Raw genomic sequence first — 14,707 nt, 5'->3', positions numbered from 1 at the left:
TGGAGTGCAGTGGTATGATCATGGCTCACTGCAGCCCTGACTTCCTGTGCTCACATGATCCTCCCACCTCATACTCCCGAGTAACTGGGACTACAAGCATGCGCCACCACACCTGGCTAACTTTTTTGTGTTTTTTGTAGAGGTGGGGTTTCACCCTGTTGCTCAGGCAGGTCTTGAATGCCCACCTCAGCCACCCAAAGTGCTAGGATTACAGGCGTGAGCCAACCGCACCTGGCCCTGGTGTTTTATGTTTTTTATGACTGTTGTAAATGGGATTGGCTTTTTTCTTTCTCATCTAGATATTATTGGTATATAGAAGTGCTACTGATTTTTGTACATTGATTTTGTATCCTGCAACTTGACTGAATTAATTTATCAAAATTTAAGTTTTTTGGTACAGTCTTCAGGTTTTTGCAGATCTAAGATCATGTCATCAGCAAAGAGGAACAATTTGACTTCCTCATTTCCAATTTGTATTCCTTTTATTTCTTTCTCTTTTTGATTGCTCTGGCCTCGACTTCCAGTACTATTTTGAATAGCTGTGAAGAAAGAGGGCTTCCTTATCTTGTTCCAGTTCTTGGAGGAAAGCTTTCAGCCTTTCCCTTTTCAATATGATGTTAGCTGGGGAATTGGTGAGGAAATACCCATGACAGTTACAGTCCTTGTTTCTGCAGCTGGTCATGTAGTTGTAACTGGTGTTGTTGACTGCCTTCTTCTGCTACCCATTCTGTTTTCCCTTTGCCTTCAGCAAGCACCTCAGCAGGTTGTGGTTTTTTTCCTGGTGGAGTGACCCAAACCTTCATTCCTGAAGGGTCTGGACCATTTGTAGTCCTGCCTGGATTGGGCTGTTGTAGTTTCCCATTGACCTTAATCACAGGGCATGGTAATTCTAAGAGATGCCCTAATGGATCTGCTGTATTCCATACATACTCTTTCCTACCTCTGTTATGGAGCAGTAGACTGATTTCATCTTGGTGGTCTGGGTCAGTCACCCCAGCCAACACTATAACTCCCTTCTTAGCCTGTTTACTTAAAGGTAGGAGGAGCCCAAAGTGTCCAGGTGGCAATCTTAACTTCCAGTTTAATTGAATTATTGTTGTGTCTCCTGATGACAGTGTTCCTCCCTCTGGAACTAAGACCTCTAGGCCAGCAGAACATAATGTCGCAGGAACAGGAAGCAAAAATGTTGTTAGTGGATCACTAGGGGTGATGGTGAGTGGTGCCACTTCCACTTCCACCCCTTGATTCCTGGACCCCTGAATCCTGGCTATGGGAGAAACAATACCATATATTGGATGCTGATTCAGAGCATACACGGCCTTCTGGAGAACTTTGCTCTAGCCCTGCAAAGTGTTGTCACCTAGTTGACGTTGTAATTGTGACTCAAAAGGCCATTCCACCATTCTATCCATCTAGCTGCTTCAGGATGATGGGAACATGGTAAGACCAATGAGTTCCATGAGCATGAGCCCACTGCCACACGTCTTTAGCCATAAAGTGAGTGCCTTGGTCAGAGGCAGTGCTGTGTGGAATACTGTGACAGTGGATGCATGAGCCCACTGCCACACTTCTTTAGCTGTAAAGTGAGTGCCTTGGTCAGAGGCAATACTGTGTGGAAGACCGTGAGTCCACAGATGGTAGTCTTGGCAGAAGCACTGTGTGCAGGATAGGCAAACCCATATTCAGAGTAAATGTCTATTCCAGTGAGGACAAACCTCTGCCTTTTCCATGATGCAAAAATCTGCCACCAGGTGGCTGGCTGTTTACCCTGAGGAATTGTGCCATATCAAGGGCTCAGTGTTGGTCTCTGCGGCTGGCAAATTGGGCACTCAGCAGTGGCTGTAGCCAGGTCAGCCTTGGTGAATAGAAGTCCATGTTGCTGAACCCATGAGTAACCTCCATCCCTGCCACCATGGCCACTTTGTTCATGGGCCCATTGGGTGATGACAGGGGTGGCTGGGGAAAGAGGCTGAGTGGTGTCCACAGAACAGTTCATCCTATCCACTTGATTATTAAAATCCTCCTCTGCTGAGATCACCCGTTAGTGAGCACTCACATGAGATACAAATATCTTCACAGTTTTTGACCACTTAGAGAGGTCCATCCACATACTTCTTGCCCAGATTTATTTGTCACCAATTTTCCAGTCATGCTTCTTCCAAGTCTCTGACCATCCAGCCAAACCATTGGCTACAGCCCATAAATCAGTATATAATCACACATCTGGCCATTTCTCCTTCCATGCAAAGTGCACAACCAGGTGCACTGCTTGAAGTGCTGCCCACTGGGAAGATTTCCCTTCACTGCTGTCCTTCAGGGATGTCCTAGAAAGGGGCCGTCGTGCTGCAGCTGTCCACTTTCGGGTAGTGCCTGCATATGGTGCAGAACCGTCTTGTGAACTAGGCCCTAGTCTTTTCGTCTGTCAACTGATCATAGGGAACTCCCTGTGAGGCCATTGGTGCAGGCTGGGGAGAGAAAGCAGAGTGGTAGGAGTGCAGACCATGGGCATTTGAGCCACTTCCTCACGTAACTTACTTGTGCCTTCAGGACCTGCTCAAGCCCGATCACATACATACCACTTCAATTTGATGATGCAGTGCTGCTGTGCACGACCCACTTCATGGCTAGATGGGTCAGAAAGCAACCAGTTCATGATAGGTAGTTCAGGTCGCACCGTGACTTGATGACTCATGGTCAAATGTTCAATTTCCACCAAAGCCCAGTAACAAGCCAAGAGCTGTCTCTCAAAAGGAGAGTAGCTACCTGCAGATTATGGCAGGGCCTTGCTGCAAAATCCTAGATGCCTCCACTGTGATTCACCTATGGAGGCCTGCCAGAAGCTCCAAACAGCATCCCTATTTGCCATTGACACCTCAGACACCATTGGATCTGCTGGCTCATGTGGCCCAAGTGGCAGAGCAGCTTGTACAGCAGCCTGGACCTGTCTCCTGTTCTGGACCCCACTCAAAACTGACAGCCTTTCGGGTCACTCGATAAATGGGCCAGAGTAACACACCCAAATAAGGAATGTGATGCCTCCAAAATCCAAATAAGCCCATTAGGCATTGTGCCTCTCATTGTAGGAGGGGCCAAATGCAACAACTTATCCTTCACCTTAGAAGGAATATCTCAACAGCCCCCACACCACTGGACCCCTAGAAATTTTACTGAAGTAGAAGGTCCCTTAATTTTAGTCAGGTTTATTTCCCATCCTCTAGCACGCAAATGTCTCACCAATAAGTCCAATGTGTTTGCTACTTCTTGCTCACTAGAGCCAATCAGCATAATGTCATCAGTGTGATGGACCAGTGTGATATCTTGTGGAAGTGAAAAGCAATCAAGGTCTCAATAAGATCGTGACACAAAGCATGAGAGTTGATATACCCCTGAGGTAGGACAGTAAAGATATATTGAAGGCAAATTGCTTGGTAGGCCTTATGGGCAGGAGTGGAGAAAAAGGAATTTGCCAAGTCAGTGGCTGCATACCAGGTACCAGGAGATGTGTTAATATGCTCAAGCAATGAAACCACATCTGGTACAGCATCTGCAATTGGAGTCACCACTTGGTTAAACTTATGATAATCCAATGTCATTCCCCAAGATCCATGTGTCTTCCACACAGGCCAAATGGGAGAGTTGAATGGGGATGTGGTGGGAATCACCACCCCTGCATCTTTCAAGTCCTCGATGGTGGCACTAATCTCTGCAATCCCTCCAGGGATGTGATATTGTTTTTATTGTTTTTGATTTACTTTTTTTTTTTTATAGCATGTTACTTTTTTTTTTCTTTTTCTTTTTATTATTATTATTATTATTATTATTATTATTATACTTTAGGCTCTATGGTACATGTGCGCAAGGTGCAGGTAAGTTACATATGTATACATGTGCCATGCTGGTGCGCTGCACCCACCAACTCGTCATCTAGCATTAGGTATATCTCCCAATGCTATCCCTCCCCCCTCCCCCCTCCCCCCACCCCACAACAGTCCCCGAAGTGTGATGTTCCCCTTCCTGTGTCCATGTGTTCTCATTGTTCAATTCCCACCTATGAGTGAGAATATGCAGTGTTTGGTTTTTTGTTCTTGCGATAGTTTACTGAGAATGATGATTTCCAATTTCATCCATGTCCCTACAAAGGACATGAACTCATCATTTTTTATGGCTGCATAGTATTCCATGGTGTATATGTGCCACATTTTCTTAATCCAGTCTATCATTGTTGGACATTTGGGTTGGTTCCAAGTCTTTGCTATTGTGAATAATGCTGCAATAAACATATGTGTGCATGTGTCTTTATAGCAGCATGATTTATAGTCCTTTGGGTATATACCCAGTAATGGGATGGCTGGGTCAAATGGAATTTCTAGTTCTAGATCCCTGAGGAATCGCCACACTGACTTCCACAAGGGTTGAACTAGTTTACAGTCCCACCAACAGTGTAAAAGTGTTCCTATTTCTCCACATCCTCTCCAGCACCTGTTGTTTCCTGACTTTTTAATGATTGCCATTCTAACTGGTGTGAGATGGTGTCTCATTGTGGTTTTGATTTGCATTTCTCTGATGGCCAGTGATGGTGCGCATTTTTTCATGTGTTTTTTGGCTGCATAAATGTCTTCTTTTGAGAAGTGTCTGTTCATGTCCTTCGCCCACTTTTTGATGGGGTGGTTTGTTTTTTTCTTGTAAATTTGTTGGAGTTCATTGTAGATTCTGGATATTAGCCCTTTGTCAGATGAGTAGGTTGCGAAAATTTTCTCCCATTTTGTAGGTTGCCTCTCCCATTTTCTAGGGAGAGGCAGCTCTCATGGCTTCCATTTGGCCTTTCGCACCAAAATAGCACTCACCCTACCAGTCAGGAAGCAAATGTGGGGGTTCTGCCAGCTGCTAAGTATGTCTATGCCAATTATGCATTCTGGCACCAGGGAAATGACCACAGGATGAGCCTGGAGACCCACTGGACCCACTGTAAGTCAGACCTGAGCTAAAACTCCATTAAGTACCTGACCTCCATAAGCCCCTATTTTAACTGGAGGACCACAATGACATTTTGGGTCCCCTGGAATCATCATCAGCTCAGAGCCAGTGTCCAGTAGTCCCCAAAATTTCTGATCATTTCCCTTTCACCAATGCACAGTTACCCTGGTGAAAGGCCAGAGGTCTCTTTGGGGAAGGATGGGAGAAAGATTAACAGCATAAATTGTTGGTTACGTAGTGGGGTCCTTCCTCTAGGGGACCCAGCCTCAAATTAGTCTTTTATCCATTCGACCTAGCAGTTTTCTGCTTATATAAATTTGAAAATTCAGGCAATTCATTTTGAGTGTAGCACATCTCCTCATGAGTCACACTCTCATCCTCACCTCTAGGGGCCCGCTGGGACTTTAGTCTAGTTATAGGTCTAGAAGCAAACAGGGGTGTTGGGGGTGGCTCCTGAAGAGAATCAACATCATCTTGCCTGGCAACTGCCTCAGGGGAGGCCATCATTGTTACCTCAGGCAGCACAAGGTTTAGCTCCTCAGACAAAGGTGGAAAGGCTGATGGCAGCATGGTTCAGAGAGGGAATGTTGCCACTACTGGGGATGGGGAAGCTGTTACTTTTGGCAAAAAAGGTTCCTCAGAGTTTACAAATTCAGTGTCCCCAGCTTCATCAGGGTCCTCCCACACGTCCCCATTCCAAGTTGCAGGGTCCCATTCTTTTCCAATCAGTGTCCTCCCTTTAACAGTAGACACCTGTTGAGGCTGTGCATGCACCTTTCCTTGCAGGTCAGCCATTTGCATGATAACAGCTTGTGTCTGTTTTTCCACAATTTCAGCTCTTTCCCTGCAGGAGATAAGACTCTCACTCAGGGCAATCTTAGCAGATTTGAGACTCAGTATCTGCTTCTGAAGCCAGGAGATAGAATCCCTGAGTTCATCATTTTCTTTCATTACTTTGTCCACTGAACTTAGGAGCAACCAACCAGCTTCATTATGTTCCTTGGTTCTCCACATATGGCCAAAGGTATTATGTATAGAGTCACTAAACTCATTGTCTGTCATGAGCGAACAATCAGGAATGTCAAATGCATTTATTTTACATAACTCTCCAAACAGTTTATGCCAAGGACTATCAGTGTTCTCCATACTACTAGAAGTAGAGTCCTTAGCATTTTGGGGTCTAATCATATTAAGCAGCCACCTCCAGAAACCCCAAAACCAATGAAAGAACTCTATCTTAATATTCTGTTCCTCTAGAACCACTCTTGGTACCAAAATCTGTATTAGTCGGGGTTCTCTAGAGGGACAGAATTAATAGAATAAATATATATATATAAAGGGGAGTTTCTTAAGCATTAACTCACACAATCACAAGGTCCCACAATAGGCCGTGGGACCTGCAGGCTGAGGAGCAAGGAAAGCCAGTCTGAGTTCCAAAACTGAAGAACCTGGAGTCCGGTGTTCAAGGACAGGAAGCATCCAGCACAGGAGAGAGATGTAGGCTGGGAGGCTAGGCCAGTCTTGCCGTTTCACATTTTTCTGCCTGCTTTATATTTGCTGGCAGGTGACTAGATTGTGCCCACCCAGATTAAGGGTGGGTCTGCCTTCCCCAGCCCACTGACTCAAATGTTAATCTCCTTTGGTAACACCCTCACAGACACACCCAGGATCAATACGTTGTATCCTTCAATCCAATCAAGTTGACACTCAGTGTTAACCTTCACAATGTTTATTCATTTTTCATGTGTAGGCATGGCCAGCCGATTGCGATTTTCATTTTAAAAACATACTATACATTTAGTGCAGAAGGCCACATCTTTCTTCTGCTTTTTCTTAACACTATAAAGAAGGTAGAAAATTAATTTTTCCCATTCTAAACGTCAGTGTCTTCCACTAGAATGTTTGGATACAGTACAGAATTTAATCCTTTTAACTATATTACTTATCACTTTTGTTTTCATGATTTTAATGTTTTCAAATATTTTCTTAGTTTTAGAATGGAATGTATTAATATCATTGAAAATATTATTTTCAAATTTAATTCTTCTTAAAAGAAGAATTTACAAATGATTCTTCTCATTCTCAGGAAGGAGCCATGAGGGGAAACTTATTTCCTTTTGCTTTGCCCCGCTTCCCATTCCATCACTGAAAAATGAAAAGAAATTCAGAATTGCAGCTTGGAATACTCCATCTGTTCTGAGGTCACTAAGTTGTGTTTCTCTCAAGGGTTCTAAATCATACTCCATTAGTCTGCTTCCAAATATCAGCCCTGAGACTGGAGACCCCAAAATGGGTAATACCACTGAGAAAGTAATTGCAGATAAATGATTTATTTTTTCCTGGTCTAATAAAACCATGAAGGTTGAACACTAAAATTCTTAAAGCACTAAACCAAAGCTGGGTAATAACTAAAGGAATAGTAGGCAGTTTATAAAAGAGCAAAAACTAAAGAAGCATAAGTGGTGCATGAAGTTAAAGCTGAAAAGGACTTTAAACGTAATCTGGTAACAAAATTTTACAGATTAATGTAAACTGAGTCTTAAAGCTAAAGTGACACAATCAGAAATATTCAGCTATTTAAGGCATTTCGAGATTTGTCCAAGGTTCTCCCCACATTACCCACTGGCCCTCTCAGTGGATTTAGTCCTGTATTTCTTAAAGTTTGTTCTTCTGTGAGCACTGGTCCCATAAACATGCTCTAACCCCTAAAAAGTTCTGTGATTCAACGAGTTTGGGGCACATAGCATGTAGCCCCTTCGAGATCCACTGTGCACACTGGCATTTTAAAGTCCCCGAGGATTATTGCAGCAAGACAAGCTCTGTTGCTTTGCTCAGTCCAGCGTTTCCCAAACTTACTTGAGTTCTGGACCGTTCTTCCTTGCAGCACCTATGAATACCTATGAAGGTGTTCTGGAAAACCTTCTGGGTTGGGGTAGATCTTGCAGCATGTGGAAGGTAAGTGAGGTAGAATATGAGATATGAACATGGGAATAACTACAGTTTTATTCAGAAAGAGGAAAGATGAAGATGCAAGACTAGAGACTTATTACTTAATGTCGCTAGCGAAATAGTATTATTAGACAAAAATATCTTGTTCTTTAAAACGAATGCTAAAAGAGATTGGTGCTTGTTACCCTGATTTCTTACTGCTATTGTTACCAACATCAACTTTATTAAACTCAGAATGCTTAATTAAGTCATTTTACCCTCTGTTTGTTTTCCAGGATACTGTAATTTATGATCGACTGGCGGAGACATCAAAATACAAAGAAATTACCCTAAAACATTTAGAGCAGTTTGCTACAGAAGGTAAGTGTAATTCGGCAATAAAGCATGATTAAAAAGAAATCATATACTTCTGATACCTTGCAGGATCCTTATTATTATTAGACTTAGAGATTCCTAAAGTAAGATATCAGCTGTTGGCAATTTAGATATTACTATATGCTGTTCCCAGCCTGTATTTTTATTTTACTTTCCTAAAACTATATTTATTAAAATTTTGAGCAACTTTGTTCCCACGTTTTAGATGGTAGGGCCTATAAATGTTTTACTTTTAGGGTGGATCATATTTACCATTTAGATACTTCACTTTGTATCTCGAGCAATTCATTAGGAAAAGAAACAAGACTCAAAAAAAAAAACAGATATTCTAATCTGAATAAGAAAGAAATAAACCTAAACTGTTAAAATAACTATTAAATTTAGTTTCAACTCAAGACTTTCTATTAAAAACTTATGTAACTATTAAAATTGTTATTCAATTTATTGCAACTCAAGACTTTTTTTACAGAGCCCCTACCACATGCCAGGCTCTGTGTGAGGCCTGAGAATCCAAAATAGGATAAACAAGCTTTGCCCTGTCTTTCTGTCCTCCTGAAATATATTATGTGCAAGGCAAAGCAGTACATAGTCTAGAGAGAGGATCTAGGTTAGATGAAAGGCAGCGAGGGTTGTTAAACATGAGAGTCAGTTACTACAGGAATTTGTAGTCTTATCTCGTACTTGACAATGGTAGTTATAGCTGAATCTAAATCTCCAGTTTCAGTTTTCACTCCTTTCTGTTTCAGCTGGAACTGTTGCCAGTGGCACCAAACTGACCTGATCAAATACTTTTTCCTGTTAATTCAGGCAGAGAAAAGATAGGAATGTTTTTTAAAACACTAGGCAAAAACAAAAGCCAAACCAAAAAAAAAAAAAAGATGGCTTTTGAAAAACCTCTGTGTAGTTCTTCAAAATGTAAAAGCAGGGAAACATATATATTCATAGGATTCAGATTCTTTAAAGCCCAGCCTCAGTCCTTGGCAGGTGCAACCTACCCAGCATACAACACAGGTTTTTCTTGTTTTGGAGGAGAACTGAGGGCATCTTTCTCCTCTCTGGATGTGGTGTTAAAGATACTCAACTCTTAGATTTTAATGGTTTGGCCCCCACCTCCACCCTATTCTTTCTAGCCCTGGGCTGATGACACTTCTCCCCATGACTACCCTCCAGTAAGTTTTCCAGCCAAGTTTCCAAGAGAGAAAAACATGTCCTAAGATGGCCCCAGAGATTTAAGTTCCACTCTCAGTGATCTGGCAATAGACCACCCTTTCTTGGAAGGTAGAGTTCTCTGGGAACTTTGTATGTTCCTTGCTTCTTACTTCTGACATGTTCCCTTAAACACATTTTGTCTTGAGATCACTAAGCCTAGCGTCTGGTCCTAGTCATTCTAAGAGTTAAATGACCTGAAGTGAGGGCGTTGTCTTCTTGCGAACCTGGATAACTGCTTCCGTGGGTAGCTGACAAGTGTTTTGGCCTCTCGTTTCTTCCAGTCCATCTACTTTTTTCTGGCTGAGAGAGATGTGAGTTACGAAATTGGCAGGCACCAGACACAGGGTGGGTCACTTTACATATCAGCTTTGATTGTTTTCCCGGGGTGTATCTGCTGGCAGTTCTTTTTTGCCACTATCCCTCAACTATACTTAGACTTTTAAACTACAGATTTATGATGACAAAGAATAGTAATAAATGCAGTCATATATCCTAGTAAGAGGAAGGTGGCTTTCCCAATAGACCCCACCAGGGTCTCTCTTCCTTCGTAAACATCTGAGGCCGCTATAATAAGTCAGCCACTATGCTTTGTACTGAGTTACTCTGAAGAACTCTGGGTCCCTGCTTTCCAAGTGCTTTAATAGAGGAGACACACAAGAAAAACTGTAAAACATTGTCACTCACGCCATAGGAGTGTTACCGCCTTTGGCATCTGGGTGAGAGTAGGATGCATCAGAGAGCTGATTTTCAGAGCTAAGTCTTAAACTACTTGCAAGGCAGACAGTGGGCAGTCGTTGGGAAAAGCAGAATGGAGAAAAAGTTACCAGCATGTGCAAAGACCCCCGTATGTGGGAAGTGAATGGCAGGGAATGAGAGTGAAGGCACCTGATGAAACCTGTATAAGCTGTACTTTGGGGCTTAAATTTTGTCTTGGGGAAAAATTGGAACATTCGAAGCAAAAGAATTGCTTGATAAGATTCGGATTTTAGAAACGCCACACTATGCATGGAAGATGGATTAAAAGGGTTGGGAATTAGAAGCAGGGTACCAATTTTAAAGACCAGGGGAACATTCATCTACATTTTATACAAAGTTTTTGTCATAATTTAATTGGACTTCAGCATATTGTTTGTATGGAATCACTTTTTTCAAAATGAGACTTTGTGAAATAAAAACAGAAACCTCAGACTTCTGAAGAAAATCTTCTTTGGTGTGTTGGGTGATTTATGCTATCTTTTTCAGGGTTAAGAACTTTATGTTTTGCTGTGGCTGAGATTTCAGAGAGCGACTTTCAGGAGTGGAGAGCAGTCTATCAGCGAGCATCTACGTCTGTGCAGAACAGGCTGCTCAAACTCGAAGAGAGTTACGAGTTGATTGAAAAGGTACGTGGATGATTCTGTTGATCATACAGAGGGTTTAGTTTCCAGAGAGTTTTGATCTTTATTCAAGGAACCAATGGAATAAAAATCAAAATATCTTGACATACCATTCACTGTTGAATACCCTCTCATCATCTAAGCATTAACAAGTATTAATATGCGTTAAAATGTTGCTGAGAAACCTTTGGGGTTAGACATTACTTTGTATAGATCTTCACTCTTTTCACAATTTTGGATCAAAGTTTGGCCAGTCTAGCAATCTCCTTGCCAACGTATTTCAGTTTCTGGATCTCTGGGGATATGGAACATGCCCCTACACACACGCACACATTTACATACATGATGTGTACTTTGAGTTAATAATAAGTATAATATGCAATGCAGTATAAAATAGTACTGTAATCACACAGCTTGCATAGCTGATAATATATATAAGAGAGTTATCCAGTGCTTACACTTGCCCAGTCATTGTGACAAACATATACCTGTATTATTTCTGTCACAGCTGTAAATATCCTCATTTTACAGATAAAGAAACCAAGGCTATTAAGCCAGAAAGTGATGGATACATTATGATTGATGCTACATAAATAGCAAGAATCTTGCTTCCTTAATTAAGAAAACATTTTTGTGTAGCACTTGCTGTGTGCCAGGTGCTGTTCATAGCACTTTCATCTATTAATCTAGTCCTCACAACATCCCTTTGAGGTGCTAATTATTCCTATCTTATAGATGAAGAATCCAAGGCAACAGAGAGGGGAAGTAATTTGGCTGAGAGTACACAGCTCCTAATAGGGAGAGCCAGAATCCTCACTCTTCCTCCAGTATTCATGCTCTAAATCACTCAAGCGACTTCATTCTAACCTCTAGCTTGCCATTAGATAACTCTTCAATAGCACTCATGTTTGTATTGCATAGAATCAAAGTAGCCTGTCTGCTGGGGTTTACTTGATAAAGGCTGATATTTTGTTCTTCTTTCCTCTCTGTCAAACTGTGTGCTTCCTTGTGCCTCTGTCTTGAAAGGTGACTGGTGCCACCAGTACCTCCCTGGACTATTTCCCCCCTCTGCTCCTCATGTCCCCTCCCTTTATGTAATGTGGGGATGCCATGTTCTAGCTGCAGATGGTTTTCTTTATTGCACAAGGTTGCCATATGCAACTTGAGATATTGGTCTCCTGTCTCCTCAACAGATTATCACTTTCTATGGAAGGTGATTGTTTCTCATATAGCCTTTATATTTTGTAAGGGGAAGATACCTAAATATAAATATAAGCTCACATATATCATACCTGTATATATATAGATAGATATGTAGATATATCTAGATATCTCCTCCTTATATTTGAACTTAACTTTTTATTCTGCTAATTTATAAAAAGACATGCGATAGCATGTATGGTATCTTCCAGCATGATACTCCCACCCTAAATTTTATAGGTATACACACACCAGGGGGCTTGTTATCAATTGACTTATTTCAATGTCTCTTGCCTATCTTCCCCACTCCTTCCCTCCGCACTCCCTCCCTCCACCTTCTCTCTCTCCCTCCACCTTCTCTCTCTCCATTTCCTAACATATTTATATATGATTATGTCTTTGGGGTATTTATGTAGTGAAATAAAATACTGAGGCCATAATCATAATCTCTTTTAATCTGCCCAACTAAAGTCACATATCTGAAAGCATTAGTGCTACTGATTTTTAATCTTTGCTTCTCTTACTCTTTTAAGAATTAAAAAAAAAAGCCAGTTTGGAAATGATTTTTTTTCGTGTCTCTGAATATAAGGCAGCCTTGCTGCCCATTCTCATGAGACAGAATTAATATGTAATGTCAGAATATAAAAAAAATTGAAAATGGATTCTAAACATATTAAATTGTTTCCACTTGAAGCACAACTTCAGTTCTAGAGTTGAATATTTAATGTACCTAATATCCTTACTCTCTGGATGCCCTAGAGTTTTTTATAGATTAGATTTTCTAGGTTTAACAGTTTTGTTTCTTGTTCTTTTAAGAACTGATTAAAAGCCTTGCAACCTCCAGCTTTTAACTGAACTAGATGTTCAGTGTTTTCCCAGCAGATGGCAATCATGAGCTACATTAAAATTTAAGTTGACTGAGGCAATCCATTAAAAGTCGGGGGGGTGTGCGTATACACATATACGCATACATCTATATGTGTCTGTATGCATCTATGTAAACTACGTATAGTTTACAGATGACAGAAACCTCCCTTATGACTGCTTTTCACCTAAAATAAATGAATTTATAAGCAATTCGTTATAAAATTAGTTTATGAACTAAAATAGTCTATAAACTAATTTTATGTTATAAAATGTTTATGTTACAGCATAGCTTACTATGAAGTAAAGACAAATTAGTTATAAATTTATAACTAATTTGTCTTTACTTCATAGTAAGCCATGCTCTCTGTTGTTGAAAATCTAAGATCCAGAAAGATTAAGAGATTGGGTCATTTATTCAGCCAGGCTACTCCAAATGAAGACTGATTCTGTGTCCATCTCTACTCCTGAAACTGGAGCTTCATTTGGTGATCCATTTAAATAACTTTCATCAAGCAGTTCATGTTTACATGCTCATGCACAAGCAGATGAGACTGTGGCCCTGGGTACCACGGTCTGAGCAAATTCCCTAAATGAAGAAATCTTGAGGAACCCAAAAAGGTCACCCACAAATTTGATCTGAAGGAAGCTTTTGGAGAGGTGGTAATTTTTGAATTGGGCCTCCAAGGATTATTTTACCAGTTAGAGGAGAGCAGACATCATTTTAGGGAAAAAGAACAGACAAAATAGACCAGATGTGATGGCTCACACCTGTAATTCCAGTATTTTGGGAGACCAAGGTGGGAGGATCATTGAGCCCAGGAGTTTGAGACCAGCCTGGGCAAACATAGGGGGTGACTCTGTCTCTATAAATAATTTTTAAAAATTAGCTGGATGTGGTAGCATGCACCTGTGGTCCCAGCTACTCAGGAGGCTAAGGCAGGGAGAATTGACTGAGCCCAGGAGGCTGAGGCTGCTGTGAGCTGTGAAAGTACCACTGCACTCCAGCCTGGGTGACAGAGTAAGACCCTGTCTCAAGGTAAAAATAAATAAATAAATAAATAAATAAATAAATAAACAACACAGGGATCTTTGTGACCAAGCTGTTTTTCGGAAGTGTTTCTATTAACTGTGATCATAGGAGAACTGTAGGATTTTTAATATAGAGAGCCAGGGTTATATCACTTCTTTCTTGGTCTCAGATTCTATTCTTTGTTAAAATCAGCTGGGATGAGGGTTGAGAAGTTGTGATTTACTGCCATTAAAACCACTCTAGTGAGGCAAGTTTCAGCATGTCAGACCACAGATTCTTCCAGTATGTTACCCTGGCTTTAAATTGAGCAAATACAGTCCTAGGGTTCATCCATTGTCTTCTTCCTTACCTACTTTAACTGAGACATGCCGTTTATGTAATCTATTTTTTATGTGATTGGAATCCATTTTTACATAGACCATAATATTGGACTTAGCATGTCATTATTGGACTTAGCATGTCAGACAGTGAATTTTTAAACTGTGAGGGTTATTTTCACATCTTTTTTTTTTTAAGAACAGAATTTTCCAAACAAACATTACCTTAATCATAATATATATAATTGACGAAAGCAGGGCTGCTTTGGCTGGAGTGAAAGAGTAGAGAGGAGATCCAAACTGGCTTTCCCCTCAGCCTCCACCTTGCCCTCGTGGGTGCTCCAGGCAGGGCTTGTTGTGACTCTGAGGATCCACTAAGCACAGTTTGAAAACCATATATTACATTTGTA

The 14,707-nt window shown here is 41.1% G+C and overlaps 1 protein-coding gene across 9 annotated transcripts in view; it reads left to right on the top strand.

Moving 5' to 3' along the window:
* The window catches only part of ATP8A1 (ATPase phospholipid transporting 8A1), a 256,747-nt gene that overhangs the window by 126,623 nt on the left and 115,417 nt on the right, over positions 1-14,707 (top strand). For all 9 annotated transcript variants that reach the window (XM_063663611.1, XM_054484585.1, XM_054484583.1 and 6 more), the window contains 2 exons: positions 8,199-8,283; positions 10,750-10,889. In XM_063663611.1, the coding sequence (XP_063519681.1) occupies positions 8,199-8,283; positions 10,750-10,889 (225 nt within the window). The remainder of the gene's footprint in view (positions 1-8,198; positions 8,284-10,749; positions 10,890-14,707) is intronic.

This window comes from Pongo pygmaeus, chromosome 3, assembly GCF_028885625.2.
Source record: "Pongo pygmaeus isolate AG05252 chromosome 3, NHGRI_mPonPyg2-v2.0_pri, whole genome shotgun sequence".
In the NCBI taxonomy this organism is placed as follows: Eukaryota; Metazoa; Chordata; class Mammalia; order Primates; family Hominidae; genus Pongo; species Pongo pygmaeus.
The sequence above is the reverse complement of the archived record's forward strand: the minus strand, read 5'-3'. Positions and strand labels throughout refer to the sequence as shown.